The sequence below is a fragment of the Ovis canadensis genome, chromosome 3, assembly GCF_042477335.2.
Source record: "Ovis canadensis isolate MfBH-ARS-UI-01 breed Bighorn chromosome 3, ARS-UI_OviCan_v2, whole genome shotgun sequence".
NCBI classification, from domain to species: domain Eukaryota; kingdom Metazoa; phylum Chordata; class Mammalia; order Artiodactyla; family Bovidae; genus Ovis; species Ovis canadensis.
Genome location: NC_091247.1, coordinates 11496055 through 11517808, shown reverse-complemented (window position 1 = coordinate 11517808; position 21754 = coordinate 11496055). Strand labels below are relative to the sequence as shown.

Here is a 21754-nt window from a genome sequence, read left to right as displayed (position 1 = left end):
GTGGGTATGAATTATTCATCCGTTGCCTCTCTGTGCACCTACTATGTGGGGAATGTTCCGAGGCAGCCACGTTGCCCCAGCAACCACCTTGTCTCCAGAGGCTGCTGACCCAGGGTAGGGCTTATGCAAATCCCATCTCCTCCTGCTGCCTCCTCCCCCAGCCCCCTCCCCGCCTCCATATTTGCTAACACGAGGCTGGCATGAAAGGGCATTAGTCATGCCATGGCCGGGCTGACAGGTGCGGTACCCAGCGGTGGCAGAGCGGCTGCCTCAGTGTCAGGAATAGGAGCCGTAATTAGAGCGCGGAACAGAATGAGCGTCAGACGAATTACCAGGCAGCAGATCATATTTGTCAGGAAGGATTGCATACATAAAAATTAAGTGACAGTACACGCCGGCATAATGAAAGAAAAATGAAAGATTTGCCTACACACAGCTCACAAGCTACAAGCAAGTGTCTCGCTCCGAGCAACGGCAGCAGCTGCAAGACAAATTGTGGGGCTGGGAGAGCAGGCCCTGCCCGCTCTGCCTCGAGACCCGACGGCCTCGGGCTGGGATCGGGTGGGAGGTGAGGCAGGCTCACATCCAGGCCAGTACCGTGCCCCACCCTGCCTTTCAGGGGGGCTGGAGAAGACAGGTCTGGTTGGGGGCGACCCTTGTCAGGTACCCACAGTCAGGCTGTTTTCCATGTCACCGACCCCTGGCCTGGCTGTGGGGCATACATACCTTCTCCGTTCCCCAGGCCAAATGCCCTGGTCCTGGGCTGGGTGGGAGATGTGAGGTTATGGGAACATGAGGTGATACCACCTTTCCTGCTCTCAGGGGGTTCCCGGACAGACCCAGGGTGGCACTGTGTGGGGGGCAAGCAGAATGGTACGTGGCAGGCCCACTGTGTGCACAGTGCTGGGCTGTCTGATTCAGCTGTGCCCAAGGAGCAAGGGTCCACTAGGGACCTGGAGCTGCCTTGGCCCCTCCCAGGGGCTTTATTTCCCTTTCTTGAAGTCGCTAAACTGACCAAGGAGGTGTCTTAACAAAGAAGACAAGCTTTAAAGGATGCTTGAAAAACATGTTGCATCTTAAAAATGTGTCAAAATCTTTTGACAGATGAGGAAACGGGGGCAGAGAGCAGCGCTGCCGTATCCCTGTGGTCCCCGGGCAGGGAGGGGCTGGGGAGGCCTTTGGGGGCTGGAAAATGTGTTTAGCATCTTCCCCACCAGCCACAGCATCTTCATGTCCCAGGTGGTACCTTGCTTAGTGCTCTAGCTGCCCAGGGAGGTGGGAATCCTCAGAACTCGTTAATAGGGGAGGAAGCACAGGTGCAGTGAGGCGAGCACCTTCGCGTTGCCAGGTGGCGCTTCAACCAGAACCACGTGGCAGGCGAGGGCGTGGCCACGTGGTGGGCGGGGCAGTGCCACGTGGCGGGTGAGGCGCGGCCACGCGAGCGTTTCCGCCCAAGGCTTCCTGCGCCATCTTGGGATGAGCCCCTGATACCTGGGAATGTGGGGAGCCGTGTAACCTGGCAGCGTCGGGCTCCCTCACTCTTAGATCTGTTCGCGATCCTCCATGGGGGAACTACCAGTAGGCAGATATTTAGGGATGTAGACAATATGGAGTCAAGTCGACGCTGGTAGAAGTACAGTGTTTATGAACATGGCTGCTTCTCGGGAGGGCTGAGTGTGGCCTGACTTCGTGTCGGCTGGTGACTTAGGAGGACTTAGTGACAAACGGTGGCACACGGACAGGGTGTTCGTGTGTTGCGGTCCCAGTGTTGGGTGGAGCCGGGAGAATCTGGAGAGGCCCCGGAAGCTGAGGACCTGGCTTTTCTCTCTTGGGGGATGAGAAGCCCTTGGCCCGAGGCAGAGACATGGCGCCTGCCTTGGGGTGCAGGATGCGGGGCGGGGGGCAGTGAGAATGGGCAGGGCAGGGGGGCTAAGCCAAACCTTTGTCCAGGTGAGGTGCAGCAGCTAGGACAGTGGCCAGGGGGCCGGGGAGGAGGGGGCCCCCTCAGCAAGTGAGGCCTGGTGTTGGGGGGGGCCAGGGAGGGAGTTTCATGGGTCAGGGCCTCGTGCAGCACAGAGGAGTCTGGTCCTCACCGGCTCCCCTGCCCTCTTGGGCACCCCGAGCCCTCCTTTCCTCGGACCACCCTGCTCCATTGCCCAGCCCTTGGGGTCTGTGGGGAGCAGAGCCTTCCTAGAGCTGTTGCTTCCTCCTGTCCGTGTGCCAGGAGTTCAAACTATCCCCATTTTTCTGAGACAGATACCAGGGCTCCAGAATGTGGCGGGGAGGACCCCACGGACCATTGAGTTCACCCCGTGTTCCACTGGAGGCAGAGAGAGAGGGTCCGGCTCTCTGCTCGCCAGCGGCTGCAACGGGTCCAGGCCTGGCTGGGGTGTCGCTGAGATGCGTGTCAGCGCCCCTCCCCCTTTCCCAGCTGTTTTCAAAACCACCATCCGGGGAAGGAGTGCAGCCCACAGATGCCAGCCTCCCCTTCATGTGAAATCTTTGCCTTTTTCATATCTAATGAACATGTTTCAAACACCATGAGCATTTCAAAACACGGCAAAGTTTGTTTTGACAGGAGTGGCGCATCTCGGGAAGCGGGGCCCTTTAATCAGCCTCCGCTTTGAGGTTCCGAGTTCTCCTCTGATATCTGCCGGGTTTGAAATCTGGGAGTTCTAGGTGAAGACGCCGGGAAGGTCAGGGTTTGTTGGGCTCCTCTTTCATATGCAGAGCTCTGTCCCTGGAGGGGACGGTTGGGGCAGGGCTGGGGGCTGAGAGGCTGATGGGGAGATTGTTGTCAGGGGATTTGAGACCCTGGCTGTGCACTTCCTGCATCTGAGCATCTCTGCGAAGGCTGTGTCGCTGCTCTGCCGCTGGAAGTGCCCACGGAGGTCCCCGCCTGGCGTTTAGGGCCCCTGTCTGCAGAGGCTTCTCCCCCTGCCAGCTTCTCCCTCTCTCCCCTAGAACCCCTGGGGGCTGGGGTCACTTCTCCAGGGCCTGCTGCAAGCTTGGAACTCCTTTGAAGTCTCTCATTTTATCTTTAATAAAACTCATGCAAGTTGTGCATTATCTTTTGTAATGTCTGGGCATTTACTGTGGGCATAAAAGTAGAGTTTCATAGACTTCATTCCCTGGAAAAGCTGGCAAAACGGGAAGAGGTGCTGTTCACCCCCTGCAGCTTTGTAGTTTGAAGAGCCCTACAGTGAGACAGAGCACCCCAACTTTAAGATGCAGAGGTCCCACCCCTGGATCAGGGAACAGGCCACACTTCCCTCTGTTAGCACTTGGTTGATTCATGGCTCCACATTCCTGAGCAGCTGAAAGGAGGGCCGGTGTGGGAGGCTGCAGTGTTCCTCTCAGTTGTATGATATGCTCCAGGAGGTTGTGGGAGATGCAGGGGCCCAAGTTCCAGCCCTGGAGCTTCTGGTCCCACAGGCCTGGAGTGGGGCCAGGGGTCCAGATTTTTAACAGCCTCTTTCAGGTGATCTCGTTACAGCCATTGGTCAGCTGACTCTTTCCTTGTTCAGCTGCCTCCTCCTGGACACTTGCTGGGACAGGCAACTCACTACCTCCTGATAGACCCACACCTTGGAGGGTCCGGCAGAGTGTCAGGGATCAGTTAACATTGGGATGCTGATGGATGGGTGGACGGACAGACAGAAGGATGATGCATGACTGGAAAGACGGATGAATGGATGGAGTATGTAGCCCTGGCATTTTAGAAGAAAGTACAAATCTTATTAGGATATATTTGCCTTTTCCACCTCATATCCAGTGGAAACGAGTAAAAGCTGAAGGAGCAATAAAAAGGTAGAAGGTTGAGAAGAAAGCAGGCGATGCCCCCAGCTTTCTCTCTCTGGTGCCTCCAGGCTTTCACCCCAAGCAGGGCCGAGGCAGGCATCTGAAACCTCAGCAGAGGGACAGGGAGATAAAGGAAAGGCCCCGACTCCACTGAGCAGCTGGCCCTCCCTGCCAGGGGAGGGGGCACTTTAACTGACCTTGAGAAGCCCACCAAGAAGCAGAGGCACAGACTGAACTGGAGGGCAGGCCGGGGTGGCCAGCAGGGGAACTCAAGCAGGGGGACCAGCTACTCAGTCTTCACTTTCAGATGGGCCTGGCAAGGCAGCCCCACCCAGGCCAAAGCCTGACCACTCAGCAGGTCTTCTCTCCCCCAAGTCCCTCCTGTGGGGCCCAGGAGGATCTAGAATAAGCGAAGGGTGAGACAGGGTGGGAAGAGGTGTCAGGGCCAGCTGACACTTCTGGCTAGGGGGTGGCGTTGGGGGTGGTTGGCCAGGGGTCTTGGTGCAGCGCAGCCAGACAGTGCACCTGCTGCCCCTCACTGAGGACAGGGCCTGTGACCTGCGCCATCTCTGTGTGCACCCCATCAGCCCCGTGTGGTGGTTCTGTGTGGGAGATGGTCCTCACCTGGTAAGCATGTCCACCCACAGCACCCCAAGTGCTGGATCGCTTGCCATTTGGTCTGAGGTTCCCACTGTTAGGTGAGAACTGTTTGGATTTCATCCTGTGGTTTGGATATGACAAGTCATCCATTTCACACTTGCCCATTCATTTTCATTTTGCTCCCTTGTGACCGAAATATACAAGGGGTTGCTACTAGAAGTGCAGTTTGCTTATAGAATCCCACATGGGTTCATTTGCTGACAGCTCTTTCTGCTAAGTAGCAATTAGCCCCCTGATTTCAGCCATAAAGTATGCATGTAGGATGACACAGTTCTTAAAACTATTTAAGTGATGGCTGCTGTCCTGGTTTAAAGATTATTGCCATCAAACAATGCTTGGTAACCCAGGAAAGCAATAATCAGCTAGTCCCTCGGACAGACATAAGTAAATAGTGCGTTAGGCTGCATTTAAAAGTGTTTATCCTGATACATACTATCTGATACCATGCAGATGGGTTCATTGACTTGGTGACTAGATGCTTAGAGGGCACCTGCTGTGGCCTGGTCCTGGGAGGGCACTGGGACACTTTGGTAACAAGATCCTGCTCCCGGGGTGCTCAGGCCAGGAGCAGGAGTTTCCAACACTGTTCATGGCCTCTACAAGACGGGCACAACAGAATTCCTCACCCATCTCCAAAGAGAGGAGAAAAGCAAGAAGATCAAACAGCTAAACTTTCTCAATGTAAGACACTGTCATTGAGCTTGAGTTTTCCTCGTTTTAGTGTTAAACTGAGAAGTAGTGACATGAAGTGGTAGTTGGGATTTTGTGTTTAAACACCTTTACTTGGCGAAAATAAGTTGCCTTGAAATGCCTTTGGCCCATGACAGCCTGAAGTCTAGGCCCCTGCCTTGAGGCAGCCGTCACTTTCCCAGTCCAGCTCATCAACAGGCCTCTTCTCCCCCAGGGTCCCCTGTGTTCCCACATCCCTCCTTCCAAAGGGTCATCAGTCCACATCTCAGTCTCAGCCTCTGCCACACTGGACTGTGGCTGCCTTCATAGTCCCTGACCAGAACAGCCCCAGCCACCGTCACATTCATATGGCCAGTATAAATGTCCTCCATGTAACAGTCTTTAAAACCTGGCCTCCTGAACAGCTGTCCTTCAGATGGACTGATATAAGAATTTCAGATTATAAATCTGTGGTTGCAAATCCAGGTTCCTATGCCCCCTTGCTCAGCCCTACCAAATCAGCCACTCTGCTGCAACTTGCATGCCTCTGGTGATGGGGAGCTCACTACCCACCAGGAAGTCCTTCCATGCTTGCCCAGCTCTGGTCTTTAAGTGTGCTGCCTCTGCTTTTTAACTGAGACATGATATGCACACAGCAAAGCTCTCTCAAGCCCTTTCCTGATGGTATTCTTTTGTTCCTGGCTTCTTTCCCTCAACATTGAGTCTATGAAAACGGTCCCTTTTGTGGTACGTACCTGAGATTTGCTCTTGTTTGTTGCTGTTCAGTGTTCACTTATGTGAAAAGACCACATTATCAATCTATCCTTTCTGCTGTTGATTACCACTTGTTTCCAGTTTGGGGCTATTACAAATAAAGACATTCTGCAAATTCTTGATCACGTCTCTTGATGAACAGAGTACTCTTCTCTTGGGCATATACCTAGGAGAAGAATTGCTGGATTTTAATGTTGGCAGTGTGCAACTGTAGTACAGTAGATACTGCCAAATGGCTTCCAGGGTGATGGTGTTGTTTTATGGCCCCGTGAGCAATGCATAAGGGTTCCAGTTGCTCTGCACACCGCCACCTTAGTTATCTAAGTCTTTTAGCTTAAACCATTCAGGTGGTAGATGGTACCTCATTGTACTTTTAATTTGCATTGCCCTAATCAGTAATGAGAAACATAGCTTCATTTCACGTGTTTATTGGAGGAGACTTGGATAGTCTCCTCTTGAAATGACCCTTCAAATATTTTGCTAATTTGAGAGAGGGTGGGTGTTTGTCTTTTATATGTTGATTTATAGAAGTTTAAAAATACATTCTGTCTATGAGATCACTGTTGGGACAATTTTCTTTCTGTCTATGGCTTGCCTTTTAACTCTCAGTGGTCTTTCATGAACTGAAGTTCCTAATTTTAATGAAGCCCAGTTAATCAGTCTTTTCTTTTATAGTTAGTCTCTTTTCTGTCCTGGTTAAGAAATCTCAGGCAGGACATGTTGATTGGTGCTAGTAGCCAAGGGTGGTGGCTAAGAGTTCAGTTTCTAGAGCCTGAAGATCTGGGTTTGAACCTCAGTCCTGTCATTTTTCTGAGCCTCGGTTTCTCTGTCTGTTAAATGGGCTCACATGCCATGGTTGGTCAGCAGTCACCGTGGTGGTTTTCACTGCTGAGAACCTTATCTGAACTCTTCTGGGATTTAAGCAGTCACTTTTAGATGATACTTGGTCAGTTGCTTCCCAGAGCCTGACCTCTGTGTCCCCCTACCCTGGGCAATTAGAAAGAACACCAGTCATCTGCCACCAAACCCCAAGATGGATTCTCAGGTCTGGGTGAGTCCCTGTTTCCAGGAACTTCTAGGGCCCCACGAGTGTGGGGCCCTCCAGTCTGACCCAGCCCTCTCACTTGTCAGAGGAGGGGGCAGGAAGAGAGGGCAAGGGGGCTGCCCAGGATCCCAGTGAGGCCCAGTCAGGCCCCTCCCCTCCCCACCCCACCCCCACCCCAACCCCACTGCCCAGAGCATGAGCGCCTGCCTATCCCTTTGCTATGTTTCAGTGGGGACGCCGTACTACATGTCACCAGAGAGGATCCATGAGAACGGCTATAACTTCAAGTCTGACATCTGGTCTCTGGGCTGTTTGCTGTATGAGGTGAGTGTATGGCCCACGGTCCAGCGGCATTTAGAGGGGTGAGCGTGATGGGCACCCAGCTGGGGCAGGGCTCACCTCACCAGCTCGGTGGAAATCTGGGATGCACGTCTGCCTGTGGCGTTGGTACCATCTGGGTCTGGTCCTTCACCAGTCCACTCTGCCCAACGTCAGCCTGATTAGCACTGTCAGGCAGGAAGGGGTTGGAGGGATGGCCAGTGGGAGGCTGGGTGCCATCTCGCCCCTGGGCTGCTCAGATCTGGGAAGGGAGACAGACTGGAACCAGATAGAGTGTCCAGTGTCTGCTTGTTGATGGAAGGAGCACAGGCAGGGGGATCTGGTTGCCCCGGTTTCCCTGGTAACCAGGGTGATTCTGTTCAGTGTCTGTCCTTTACCCATGGACCAGACCCCACGCAGGGCCCCTGTCAGCTCAGGCCCATGCCTCTGAAATGCTCCCCACCAAGAGGGGGCCACGAGCTTCTAGGTTCAGACCGTGGGTCACCCTAGAGACCACCAGCCTCTCTTCCTGAGCTGTGAGATGGAGCTACCAGATGGCCATTTCCAGATCTGGTAGCCAGCCTGGATAAAGGGACAGGAATGTTTCTGAGTCTTGTTAGGCTCAGGCATGAGACAGCATGACCTTTGCTGCTGCTGGGGAGGCAGAGCACTTCAGTATCCCCAGGTTGGCAGCCACACCCGCCTGCTGCCGTGGCCCACCCCTGCTGGGCAGGTCTCGTCTGTGAAACGGCAGGAGCAGCATCCTGCGTTGTCACAGGCCAGGTAAATGGAATAACATTTCATTTCATTTCAGGCTTTGAAGGGCTTTGAAGACCCTCCAGGGCTGAGAGACACCAAACATGCTTTGGGTTTAGAGTTGGAATCTTGATTATTTTTCTGCTTTCCTGGGATGGATTTGAGCGTCCCTGAAATCTGGCTTAGAACCAATAAGCTGAAGAATCTCCCAGGGCAGCGACATGTTGGGGTAGCATCAAGGGGCCACCAGGAGTGTTTTGGAGTTGCAGAGACTTCTTTGTTTCCTTAGGAGTTCTGGCCCTGGGAATTGACCTCGTGGCCCGTGGGTATAGACTTCAGGAGTCAGCTGCCCGCTGCTGAAGCGCCAGGACTGGGGTGGCTATGCCGTCAGTCTCTTGGCGCTGAGATACCTGCTCACTGCATTACAGATTAAGGCTATGAGATCCAAACGCTGATCCCTTTACAAGGTTTAAACTTCACAGCGTCTTTTTAAGCCAGTGGCCTGCTGTTAGTAGCAGACATTTCATTTTAAAGAGTGGTCTTGTGGTTGAAGATGAGGCCACGTGGAAACGTGGCCCTGGTGGCGTTTGTGCCTGAGTCCCCTTCTCCTGGAGGTGTGCTGTGTGGGTGTCCCACTGAGCCCTCCTGACGGTCTGTGGGTGCGCCAGGCCCTGGTAATCAGAGGTGGGGAGCAGACTGTGTTTCCTGGGCCTCACAGGGGCGTCTGTTGTAGGTGAAATTTTTTATAAGCACCAAACAGGAGTAGCCCATGGAGGTGGTGCCCCCTGGGAGCTGCAGTGCATCAGGGCACAGGGGCTTCCCCCGCCGCAGGGATGAAGCGGGCTGAGCTGGACTACTTCCCACATGGGGAGCTGTGGTGGCGACTGGGTGAGAGAGACGCGGGGCCTGGTGTGGGCCCCGACCTCAGTCTTTGCCCGTGAGGGCCCAGGAGCTGCTGGTGCAGGTGTAACGGGCTCACACCTGGCTCATGAGGTGTGGACAGCACCCGGCTCAGAAGGCCCTGGGCAGTCCGGGGGCAGGTCAAGGCATCGCTCTTCCTGCCCCCCTTGCTGCCTCTGAGCCCCTGAGCCAGGGCACGTGAGCAGCTGGCCACATTTCCCTTCTCGATTTGGCCAGCGGGGAGCCAAAGTCCAACTGTCACCCGTCCCCACAGAGACATGGACACTCACCTAGTCCAGGTGGCTCTCTACTTCTCTGTGCTGTGTTCGGGATTTCTGTCACTTCCTGCCTCTGAACCACGTGAGTCTCCAGATGGAAACAAACAGGCGCGCAGGTGGCTGGGATATAACGGCCCTGCTGCTGTCCTCGGGGCTCCGGAGCTGGTGCCAAGCCATCCGCACCGGTGCCCACTCCCTAGAGGCAGACGCTGTCCTCGAGTCCCTGCCATGGGTGCCTAAACACACGTATAAAGAGGGAGCATCCATAGGGGCTCCCCAGCCTGGAGGGGCGGGTTTATCTCAGTATTGATTTGCTGGCACTGTGTGGAGCTGTGTGACTCGCAGCCAGGCACGGAAAGTCAATGAAATCAGACGAGTCCTGCATGCGAGGGGACAGCTGACCTAAACCCAGTGGCTCCGGGTCTCCGACAGAAGAGAACTGGTGTGGTTGACGTGCTGGCCCCTCTGAGGGCAGAAGGCAGCTTGGGGCTCTTCCCCAGGCTACCACCCCCAAGCCCTGTGGGAAAACAGAACTGGATATTTTCCCAGCAGACGGGGAGGGAGACGCACCTGAGCCCAGGGCCGTGGTAATTGGAAGGAAGCGTCCCCCAGACACGGCTGGAGCCCCCACTGCACAGCCTGGGGGGTGCCCTGAGGGCGCCAGCCTGTAGAGCTGCGACAGGCTCTCCCACCCCCATCCCCCCCCACCACCCACAGATCACTTCCAAGGCTTCTGAGCGGACCCAGTGGAGCACCCCTGGGCCAGGGCGGCGGGCGGCAGCACGGAGCCAGAGGAAACCTGCACACAACAGAGGCAGGCTCACCCTTCCCTCCAAGCCCCAGTGTGGACTGGGAGTATCAGGAGTCCCCGTGACAGATTACCAGTTGGCCTGATACAACATAAAATTATAATCTTCCCCCTTGGAAGCCAGAAGTCCACAATCAGTTTCCTTGGACTCAAGGCAAGAAAAGGAAAAGGCCACCTACATTCCTTGGCTTGTGATCTCTTCATCATATCACTTAAGTCAACGGACCTCTTCTGTACTCCAGTCTCTCTGCTCCTTCTCACAAAGATACTGTGTTTATATGTAGTAGGGCCCACCTGGATCACGCAGGACTCTCCCCCTATCTAGGATCCTTAATTTCATAACATCTACCAAATTTATTTTGCCATATAGGCAACACATTTGCTGACTCCCAGGATTAGGATGTGAACATCTTTGGGGACCTTTATTCAGCCCACCACATCACCATCCACCTGGGCATCCAGATGTCCACTGAAAACCTCCTGAGGTCACCTTAAGATGCTGCTGTCACCCCATGGCTAGTGAGGAGCTGCCACAAAGCAGTACACCTGGCCTGCACCCCTCTGGTGGGTGCCAAGTGGGATCTGTCCTGAAGAGGTCAGCATGGGACAAACAGGCCTAACATCTCAGCAGCGGGGAGCCGCACTGCCCTGGACATTGGAGTGGATCCCAAGAATGACACCAGGCCAGTCCCAGCTTTGCTGTAAGGGAGGAAGCTGGCTGAGAGGGGTGGAGAGACCTTCCAGGGTCACACAGCAAGAAGTGGCCTACATGGGCAGTGGTACCCGGGCATAGATACCCACCCTTCTGTGAACAGGAGCCAGGGAGGTGGTCCTTGTGGAGCCAGGGCCTCATCCCTTCTCCCCAGCCAGCAGGGGAGGTGTGACAGTGGACAAAGAGATGCGGTGCCTTGGCTCAGAGCCCCTTTCTGGGGGAAGGACTGGTTGTGAGGAGCCCCCAGCAACTGCAGTGGCCCCTCCAGGAGCTCCCAGCAGGGATGCCTGAGTTTGGCCGGTTGGAAGGCCTGGTGCTTTGTTTTCATTACCTGGCACTCCCGTGGAGGCGCTCAGCAGGCCGCCTGGGCTCTGCAGAATTTACTTATTTACATGGGAGCTCAGCTCTGAGCGTGGAGCTGAAGGAATCAGGGTCCTCAGTAGGGGGCCTTCTCACAGCAGCCTCGAGGCTGAGACCAGCAGGAAAGTGGGCCGGAGGGGGAGCGAGGGAAGACCAGGGAGGAGCTGTGCCTTGGGTGGAATCCTGCTTTATTCCGGCTTGAGCCAGAGAAGGGTCTGGGGAAGCAGGGCGGCAGACTGCTTGGCAGCTAGCCCCTGGGGTCAGCCTTCACTCCTGGACAAGATTGGGAGAAACTGGTGATGAGACGGATGTCTGAGGCCTTGACAGGGCCAGAGTCAAAGGCAGTTGCTGTCCCCTCTGAGTCAGAGACCACTTCTCCTTCTGACATCTCAAATCACACACCAGTTTCCCTGAGCCCTCCCGGCGGGGGCAAGCGCCCATACTCGCCCATCTCTCTGGCCATGTGTCATCCCAGTGACGCCAGGGAGGAAAAGTTCTGCATCTGAGGAGCAGCGCTGAGAGCCGTAGCATTGGCAGTCCTAACGAGGCAACCAGTGTCAGCCCCAAACAGCCATTCCTCCTCTGCTTTGACCAATCAGAGGTGGGTGGTTGCCGGTACAAGGGAATCTCGACATCCGGGCTAATCGTTCTAATCCCAGTGTCTCCAGCAACCCCAGAGGTTCCTTCACAGCATGACGCTCTGATCCGGCTGGAAGGCCTGTGGCCAGCAGCTGGAGGGGGAGCGGCCTGGGGAGGGGGGCAGGGGGATGCCGCTTCCACTAGAATCTGCATGTACGGATGTAGAAGCCACCGTGAGCCAGGGAGGCTGCGAGCGCTCCTCTGGCAGAGCTCACTGCTGACCCTGTTCGGAAAGCGTTTCTGAAACTGGGGAAGGCGCTGGAGGGAATGGGGAGGTTAGCTGCAGGGAACGGCATGTACAGGGCTCAGGCCTCGCCATTCAGGGGCCCTTTTGTGCAAATCAGATCAGGCTGGCTGGTTGAAAGGATCACCCAGTCCCTCTCCCAGGTCAGACACATGGAAAACCAGAGCCCATGTTAGTGGGGCCAGCATTTAAACATCCTTTCTACTTTGGACAGAAACACTTTCCAGGAAAATCCGCCTTAATCCACCTGCCTTGACTTGAAGGGCACCAGATCACCCTGAGTGACCGCCCTGGAGCCTCAGATGCTCTCTGCCGGGGCAACAGATGTCCCTTTGAAACTGCCCAATTAACCCTTTGCACCTGAGGTTCTCGTTTTAATTACTGGAAATACATCACCCAAGCGATGCCATTTTGCATGCTAGTTGGTAAAGACAGTTCCCCGTTTCTGCACACCCCTCCTGGTTTGCCAAGTGCCACGGCCACTCCCTGCAGCCTTCCCATGGGAGGGTTCACAGTCCAGGTGGTCTGCAGCCCTCCTCAGAGGGGCCCAAGCCCCTGGTCAGGTGGAAGAGAGCGGTAAGGCTCAGCTCCCCTCTGAAATCACTCAGCCAGGGCCCTGGGCCCACAGGTGCTGCTCTGGGGAGACCCCTGACCTGGGCCAGAGGAAACCCCAGGTCTCCAGGCCACACCGCCTCTCCAAAGGCCATTTGGAAGCCCAAGGACACTGTGGGGTCTGAAGCCCCCTGTGCCTCCTGAAGGAGGCAGGCTATACTCTCAGGGTCAGCTGACCTATTCACAGGCTGAACAGAACACGGGGGAACTAAAGCTGCCGGGCGACCTACCACGTTCTGCCCTGAGACGGGGTTCACTGGCCCGCCCTCTGGGGCCTGACGGGGAGCAAGGATTCCTCAGGTGTCGCGGAGACCCTGGCTGCGGCCCTGGCACCGGCTCCTCGAGGGGAACCAGGGCCAAATGTCCAGGCGGGCACAGGTACCTGACGGTGCTTGAGTAGCAGGAGGAGTTGGGCTGTCATCTGGAAGTAGGAGTGGCAGGAGGCACTTTAACCTCATTACGGCTTCATCAGCAGATGGGGCCAGTGGGCACCTCACTGGGCCGCCTAACACGGCCACCCCTCAGTTCCTGTGTCCCCTTTGAAGACACCCCCAAGGGTGCTGAGTGGTGGGGTAGGAAACTCAGCTAGTTCCCTGATGGGGCAAGAACCCACCAGGGCCTCCACAGCCCCCAGGAGAGGGCTTGCTTCCAGAGTGGAGCCGGAGGATGACAGCTCAGGTTGGGACCCTCCTCCATGCTGGCCAAGGCTCACTGCCACCCTGCAGGGGGAGCTGTGTCCATCTCAGATGAGGAAATGGGGGGCCGGGCCTGCAGTGAGTGAGTGTGGAGATGGGTGGGACTCAGGAAGCTTCTGTCTGGAGTGTCTGTGAAGCCCAGGGTCCCCGGCCTGCATTCGTGGGCAGCCAAACAGCCCTGCGCCCCCTGCTAATGTCTGGACATGCAGCTTTCAGGCAGCAGCAGCCACTGCCCTGAACCCTGGGCAGGCAGGCGCCTGCACACAGCTGGTCCTCAGGACACAGATGCGCCTTCTTCGTTGCCCTTAGTTTTGTCACTGAAACCTTTGTCCCATTTGATGTGCTTATGTTACAAGGATCGTGTTAAAACTGCCTCTTGCTGTTGCACCCCAGCTTCCTCAGGATGGGGGGTGGGGAGCCTCGCTGGACAGCTGCTGCAAGTGAGGACCTGGAAGCACACACTCACCCCCACCCCACCCCCGCCGGCAGGAGCAGCCCCTTCTCCCCTGGACCTCAGGGCCAAAAACCCCTCTCATCCCTCTCCTTGCAGATGGCAGCTCTTCAGAGCCCCTTCTATGGAGACAAAATGAATCTCTTCTCTCTCTGCCAGAAGATCGAGCAGTGTGACTACCCACCTCTCCCCGGGGAACATTACTCTGAGAAGGTGGGTCCGCTGCCGCCAGGGCTGGGCCTGGTGAGCTCCGACGACCATCGAGGCTCCAGGAGGGGCTGAGCCCGGGTTCACTTAACGGGTGCAGAAGGAAGTGACTTCTCCACTTCCTGCTGTGAGGGACTCAGGGTTGGGGACAACAGGAGGCACACAAGGGGTGGCAGGGCCTCGCTGGCCCCACGCTACCATTGGCAGCCACTTCACTTCCATGAGAGGAAACCACAGCAGGCAGACCAGTCTCCTTGCTGTCACAGACCTGCGTCAGACCCTTTGGTGGTCTTATTTTCAACATTCTACACTGAGGGCAGGGGCTCTGGATACAGACTCTGACAAGTCTGGCAGTCAGGCTGTGATGGATAAGGCTGTGGGAGAGTGTCTTCTGCCTCAGGTCCCTCTTCTTAAAAGCAGGGCTGATGTTTTGCCTTCATGGATAAAAGGTGAGGAGGAGAGAACAGGTTTACAGCCCAGAGTGGTTAAGACTGTAACATACTCACCCTCATTCTTCTTGGGCAAGTCACTGAACTGAGTCTGTTTCCTCATCTGTAAAATAGCGGTAATCTTGGAATCTCCCGCAGAGGATTGAGGTAAGGCAGGGGGGATGTGCTCAGTCCAGCACCAGGCCAACGTTTACCACCATCATCAGCCAGAGTAGCCATTGCTGTAGCAGAGCCTGGCTCAAAGGAAACGCTCCATGGGTTGTGTTCAGGGTCAGGACTAGGGGGTGTGACAGGGAGTCTGAGTTTCCCTGGGCCCACCCTGCAGGACCACAGGCCATTGCCTCACAATAACAGCAGCTCACATTAAGGACTGATGAATCCCCCTGCCCCTAATGCCATTTTACCAGGAAGGTTAAATGACTCAGAGGGGTTAAGTAACTTGCTTGTGATGAAAGCAGTGTTTGACCCAGATGACCCTGCACCTAGCTGCCATGCCATCCTGTTTCCTGAGGGTGTAGCCCTCTTCCATAGCCAGTCGTCCAGCCAAGGCAAGGCAGCGTCCAGACTGCTCACTTCACCATTGTGAAGGTTCTGGAAGGAGCAGTCCTTGCCCACCAGGCTATAGCGACCAGGTGTCCCAGCGTGTGCTAACCCTGCATCCAAGCAAGCTGACTAGAAGCGGCCTCGGCCACCCTTCTCCTGGCAGCCTCTGTTCCCATGCCTGCTGGCTCTGCGGACTCCCGGCGGCAGCCAGAGGGCAGGCAGGAGTGCATGTCCCTAGAGTTGCTCACTGCACTCTCTTGTGGCTGTTGCTTCGTGGCTTGCAGAGTTCTCCTGTGACCTTTGGAGGAAGTACTTATGCTCTGGGGTGGAAGCTGGTAGGAAAGGAGAAACTAGTTGAGTTGTTCACCAGCGTTTAACAGTTGCATTGGTTTTTCTCCCCCTTTTTTTGTTTTTTTTTTTTTTTTAATCTATAGGTGTTCTTGGTTGTGCCGGGTCTTTGTTCCCGAGGGCTTTTCTCTGTTGTGCTGAGTGGGAGCGGCTCTCTAGCCGCAGTCCACGGGCTTTCACTGCAGTGGCTTCTCTCGTTGCCGAGCACAGGCTCTAGGGCACACAGGACATGGACACTCAGTAGTTGCGGCTCTAGAGCCCAGGATCAGTACTTGAGGTGCAGGGGCTTAATTGTTCTACAGCATGTGGGATCTTCCTAGATCAGGGATCGAACCCGTGTCTTCTGTGTTGCCAGGCGGATTCTTTTCCCCTGAGCCACCAGGGATGCCTTGAATTAGGAGTTTTGTTGAAAACTGTTAAGAAGGTTGGAGTCATACCACCTGGAGCAAATGACTTCTCTGGGCCTCAATTTGCCAGTTTGTCAGTGGGAACTGTCAGCTCTGTCTCATGGTTATAAAGCTGGAATGAAGGAATTCTCATAAAGCCTTTGGCCCTCTTCCCTCCCAAGTCAGTTCTTCCACCATCCAGAGTGCCTCCACCCCAGAGCACCTGGCTTTCACCAGCTGTGTGCAGCTCCTGGAGGTGTTAATTCTTAGCACTGAAGCCCTTCTGCACACCTCACTTTTGAAGTTCTATCTCCTTTTAGGAATAAGACACTGTTTCTCTTTTGAAATTTTCAGGCACACACTTGTTGCCAACTGTGTGGTCTACTCAGACTACCTTAATGTGGTTTTCTTGGGCACTTTCACAGCCACTGCCCCCAAACACTATGGTTCTGGAGTTTGGTCTTGCAAGCTCGGCTGCATCTGGCCAGGAGCTTCCCAGTGTTTATAAAGCAGTGAAATCTCCAGTAAGGCACACAGGCTGAAACCTCTCCCAGGAGGAGGAACCCCAGATCCCTCAGCCTGAAACAGCTCAGGAGTGAAGCAGGAAGTGCGCACCACCAGACCCACTGGGCCGATCCCAGAGTCCATATGAGCCCCCTTAAGTCAGGATCTCCCTTCTCCCTGCTGCGCCTGGCCAGCCCTTCCAGCAGCAGGTATTTAAATGAAAAAGAAAAAACTGCAGTGAGCCCAGTGATGCAAGTTAAGATGTAGGCTTTCTAAGGTCATTATTTTAATTACCATTAAAATAATTGGCACTCTGGCTTTCAGAAGAATGGAGGTGATCAGAGGCTCAAGGTACCCCTCCCCCACCCGGAGGCAGGCGCAGCCTTCAGTGTCTGTATAATTAAAAGCTCCGTCTTTCATGAGCACAATAAAGAGGCCAGGGGGTGGGCAGACTGCAGCTCTGCTGCATGTTAATGCATTTATTATGATCAATAAGCCCTTGCCTTGAGTTTTGCCCTCTGCTTTGGGCATCTGCATGATTGACAGCAGGCACACACACAGTACAGATTTACCCAGGAGGGGAGATGGCAGAAGTTCACAATTCTTTGGAGGCAGCACTCTCAGGGTCTCCAAGACCTGGCCTTGGGACCAGACAGGCCAAACACTGGCCCTGCGCGCCCACCACTCACCCGTCTTGACTGTCTCTGCTCATCGTGTAGGAACCGTGAGGGTTAATGAGTTAATACAGAACCTCAACAAAGCTGCTTGGGAGTAATAGGCATCATCTGTCTTTTGCAGTTACGAGAACTGGTCAGCATGTGTATCCACCCTGACCCCAACCAGAGACCCGACATCACCTATGTGCACCAGATTGCCAAACAGATGCACGTGTGGACTTCAAGCACCTGAGCGTGGATGCAGTGTGCCTTCTCAGAAGCCACACCTTACCTGCCTTACCTGAGTCTTCTCCAAAGTGGCCACCTGGGAGCTGGGACCAACTAAGACTAGAGGGTTCAGCAGGTTCCCCAAAGAGGGGCCCAGGCTTCATAGCAGATGCTGAATACAGGGCTGCTGGGGGGAGGGGCACTGGTCACGTGCTACTGGTGGTCACATTTGAAACTCCTTTCTTTAAACTGTTGTGAACACTCTCAGCTGGGTTGCAAGGGGTGGATGGTTCAGTGAGCCACTGACACACCCCTTATATCTGGACTGTAATGTGAATCTTTTGGATAATTCCTTCAGTGACCTGTTAAGGTCTGTAGTAACAGGAGAATACAGGAGACTCTGATTTGTAGTGAGCCTTTTAAAATGGATAGTGGCAAGTTTAGCTCTTAGAATCTTTTCAAACAATCAAGCTGTGTGCTTAATTTACTCTGTTGTAAGGGAAGAAAGTGGAAATATTTTTTTTTAAGTAGAGTGGAGATTTTCCTAATATTTTTCTCTCTGTTTATAACTTGATAAATGACGACGAGGTGAACCCAGCATCTGACATAGAGGCAAAGAGTATTTGAAAGCCATGAGTGTTCTCTGTGCAGTCGGCTCAGCCCTCTTCTGAACACCCGCCAGCACCGGGCCCTCATCACTGGCCTGAATGCTGGGGGTTCATTTAATGATCAGTGTGAAGTGTCTTCCTCGCTGAGAAGGAGGCATAGGAAACAAAACTATACGGGCTTTGCGCTGGTCCTGCACCTTCCTGGCATGACCCTGGGCAAGCTTCTTAACCTCTGAGACCGTTGCCGCATCTATAAAATGGACTTAATAACATCTGTCTTCAGGGTTGCTGACAGAATTTGAGATAAAATATGTAAATTATCTAGCTCATGGCAAATGATCCAAAAATGGTAGCTACTCACCCCTTCACAAAGCTGAAATCCGCGGACCATGCAAGTCAAGAGTTAACATACAGCTGTATTATTTGTAGAAAACCAGAAGTGTGTTCACTTATTTCTTGCTCCCAAATAGGATTAACTGTGAAGATTAATTTATAAATGTGAACTTAAGGAAAACTGAAGCTCTGAAGGAAGTAGTTTGAATTTTGTTTTTACACTCAAGTTAATCCTCAAATGGTCTACATAGTCGCCCACTGACTTGGTGACAGTTCAGCCCTCCAGACAGACAGTGCATGTGTCCGCCCCACTGGTGTCCTGGTCAGGCCTTCCTGGGGACAAAGGATTTGGGTCGGGCCAGTGTGCCGATTTCTTGTGTGAACTCTGTTCTACTGTAATATTGCGCGTTTGAGAGATTTTCTTCAGATGCAGCCTCTGCTTTGTACTCATCCTCCATGGTTGAAATAAAATGGGTAAGAGGGGTCCTTCTGTGAATGCATATGATTCGTGAGTTCTTTTAAAACAGCTTCACACTGCAGCACAATCTCTAAAGCTGCTTTTAAAAACACAATTTCTCAGGCCCCAGACACTGAGTAATCTGGGAATTTTTTTAAGCTCCCCAGATAATTTTGATAAATCGTCAGCCAAGTTGCTATCCTAAATAATCGCATTGTTCTCCCCACCCCACTCCTGGCAGTTTAACCGGAGCAGCTTGCCCAAGACTGGGTTCACTCTGGGAGACCATGGCACCGGGCCTTTCTCATGTCCCCAAGATGAGCATGCCCTGGAGGACAGTCAGACTCTGTCTGTCTGGCACTTAGCACTGAAAGTTTTTCTGATTCCAGGCAGACTTTTTGCAAATATTCTGCTTATGGCTCTCAGAATCCCTACTGTGTCTGTCTCCCTTGGCAGTATCATCTTTGGACACAGATGAACTAGCTTTCTGCATGCCATCAACTTTCAACCCCTTGAGAACAATTCTGCTTAGTACAAGGACCCTCTGGAGGTACACAATTTCAGCCATTCAGCAGGCCTGAGTATTGGAAAAACAGTCATTTCCTAATAGACAGTAAGTCCCAAGCATTCTTGGGACGTCTGTGAAACTGGGCAAAGTGGAGTACACCCCGGGTCACGCAGCTAGAGCAAAGCAACACTGTCCACCTACCTGCTTGTTCTCGGTACTGAGAACCGATGAGTGGTTCTTTCCTACTTGGCTGTGCTGCACTCATCCTAAGCAGCAAAGAAAAGGAAGAAACCTGGGACTACCCTGAACAAAGAGAAAAGTAAGTTAGCAAAGGGGTGGGAAACCACTAGCTCTGACTTCAGCCACTTAATTTTGTTTTCATTTTTTATTGGGTTTTCATTCAGCAAACACTGGCCGAATGTCTTACAGGGGGAGCCTCCATTGCCCCCAGTCTTCCAGAGTGGTAGCCAGCCAGCCACTGACACCATTCAGGACGTGTCCATTGTTTGGACTGTTTCTTCCAGCACCTCAATTTCCAGGGTTGTGACTTTTTCAGTGAGGACAGCAGTGGTCCCTTTCTCACACCTGTACCGGCCAAACCTAGTGAGAGAAAGACAAAAGCAGAGAGTTAGGATCCCCTAGGGGCCTGACAGAGGGCTAGAGAGAGAGACAAGTATTTAGGGGGCAAGCCGGCTTAGACTGGAGTCCTGGCTCTCCTGACTCCCAGTTCTTGGAAGCAGGGGGGATTCCGCTCCCCCAAAGGTCACTTTCCTCGGCTCTCAAGTGCTACAAAATGGGGCTACAGGAAGACAGGATGCATGTGGAAAGAGGTAAGATCGAGCACCTGGCACTGAGTGGACACTTGGATTTCCTTCCCCACCTCCGCATCCCCAGGAGATGCGTTTGTTCCTCTGCCTTCAAGCTTCAACCTCCCTAAAGCATTAATAACCATTAATACTGAAGTTACCTTCAGTAACCAGCAGGAAGTCAATCCTTTCATTAAGGTGCCACTGCCCTGGATGACATAACTATAACCTTAAACATGGTAAAAATATCTGGAAGCATTAACAGTACAAAAATGACCCACAGCCAGACTCTGGGCTTGTCACTGTTGACCACACTCGAGACTCAAGAAGGGAGAGTTAACTGTCCCTAAAGGGACACGGTAGATCACCACTAACGCTCACTCAGCACCACTTTGCCTAGGTGAATCTGAAAGGTTTCTCTGAGCTTGGCAGCCTCTAATCTCACAGTGGGACCAGAGAACAACACTGTCAAAGTAGCACAGGTCCACCTGTTCCTCTCGCCTGTCTGCAGCTGAGACACTTTCTGTCCGCGGACGCTGCTGGCTGTGCCATGACCAGGTGCTCCTTGAAAAGCCATCCTCTCACCAGGCAGCTTGTGCTCAAAGAGGGCAGGAGACAGAAAAAAGGGTGGCATAACAGCTCTGTACAAAACCAGGAGTTTGTACAGCCAGGAACAGTGGGCCTTTAAGTTCTGTGAAACTCCCCTCACAGTCCCCACCCTGCTCTTAAAGGGTCCGAGCAGCAGCACCTCCTTCAGGTGTGCCCACCCCCAGCTCCGGTGTGGAGATGGTGCTCCTTCCCCGACTGGACGGACCCTTGGAGGCTTGTGGCCTTGGAGCCAGGGCCCCACGGGACTCCTGTGTGCTGGACTCCTGAACCACAAAGTCTGTGGGAGGAGTGGAGTCTCCTCCCACCCTGGGTTATGGCACCTGGTTTCAGCAGCACAAAGGGAGCACTTCTACCTGAAGCAACAGGGGACGGCAATACCACGCTGCAGAGGAGCCAGTGCGAACATGCAAGGCCAGGTCCAACACAGCCCAGGCCCGAAAGGTTGCTTCCCTTCCCACCCAGGGCCCGAGGAGTCGCATGGGCTCAGCAGAGATCACCTTGTCCAGGCCCAAGGTGATCCAAGACAGGTGCCCAGAGTCCCTATCCCAAGCCAGAGCTCTTCTCTGCTGTGCTGTCCTACCTGTCTCAAACACTCCGTGGGTCCACGATGCTGAGCACACTGCACTGAACACCTGCTACTTCTCAATGTTCTTTCCTTTCCTTGTGAATTACCCGACTTGGAGTTAAGTCCATGTGGTGGGAGTTGAAGCAGCACCGAGGAAGGGGGTGTGCTTGCTCTCCTCTAGCCAAACTTGGGGCTGAGTTTCTAACTGCTCCTGCGTACATTCAGATGAAGGCCGCTGGAGCAGAGCTCAGGAGCCACGTTTTGAGTGGCTCAGCCTCCAGGAAGAGGTTAGGCAGCTGCACAGCCGTTCGAGACTGCTGCTGAGCGGCTCACCTGCCACCAGGGCTGGCCACTTTCCAGTTACATAAGCAAACTGATGCGCACCTTGCCCCCTCGCCCATTCTGAGCTGGGCTGCAGCGCCAGCTCAGCACATGCCACAGGCTAAGGAAGTGGCATGGCTCCCTCCACAATAGGAAGAAGTACCAGTTAGCTCTCAAAGGCTAACTTCTGGAGACTTTTTAACCAATGGCTGATAACCATTTCAGATTCTTGAACCACTCTGAGAAAAAACTATGGGCTGGCTGCCCTGGAAAATGTACCTTCTCACAGAACTTCATACAGATTTCAGAGGCATCTTTAAGGAAGCAGAGAAAGGCCAGCACATGCTGAATTCAAACCTCTCCCCATAATCCGCAGTCTAGGAATCTGTCCACTCAACATCTCCCATCAACATTTTACAGATTACATCACTTTCCTATACTTGACAGCAGTTCCCAGTCAAAAACTGATTCAAAGGTCTGTTGAATAAAGCTGGCCTGGGTACA

At 53.8% G+C, this 21754-nt stretch overlaps 2 protein-coding genes across 6 annotated transcripts in view; one reads left to right on the top strand and one right to left on the bottom strand.

Annotated features, from left to right (window-relative positions):
* NEK6 (NIMA related kinase 6) overlaps positions 1 to 18484 on the top strand; it is an 84240-nt gene extending 65756 nt beyond the window's left edge. For all 5 annotated transcript variants that reach the window (XM_069582513.1, XM_069582511.1, XM_069582514.1 and 2 more), the window contains 3 exons: positions 7179 to 7273; positions 13822 to 13935; positions 16958 to 18484. In XM_069582513.1, coding sequence (XP_069438614.1) covers positions 7179 to 7273; positions 13822 to 13935; positions 16958 to 17068 — 320 coding nt within the window. In that variant the 3' untranslated portion in view covers positions 17069 to 18484. The remainder of the gene's footprint in view (positions 1 to 7178; positions 7274 to 13821; positions 13936 to 16957) is intronic.
* An 835-nt stretch (positions 18485 to 19319) lies between these two features.
* Positions 19320 to 21754, bottom strand: part of PSMB7 (proteasome 20S subunit beta 7) — a 56631-nt gene continuing 54196 nt past the window's right edge. The window contains exon 8 of the mRNA XM_069582522.1: positions 19320 to 19549. Within this exon, the coding sequence (XP_069438623.1) occupies positions 19438 to 19549 (112 nt within the window). The 3' untranslated portion in view covers positions 19320 to 19437. The remainder of the gene's footprint in view (positions 19550 to 21754) is intronic.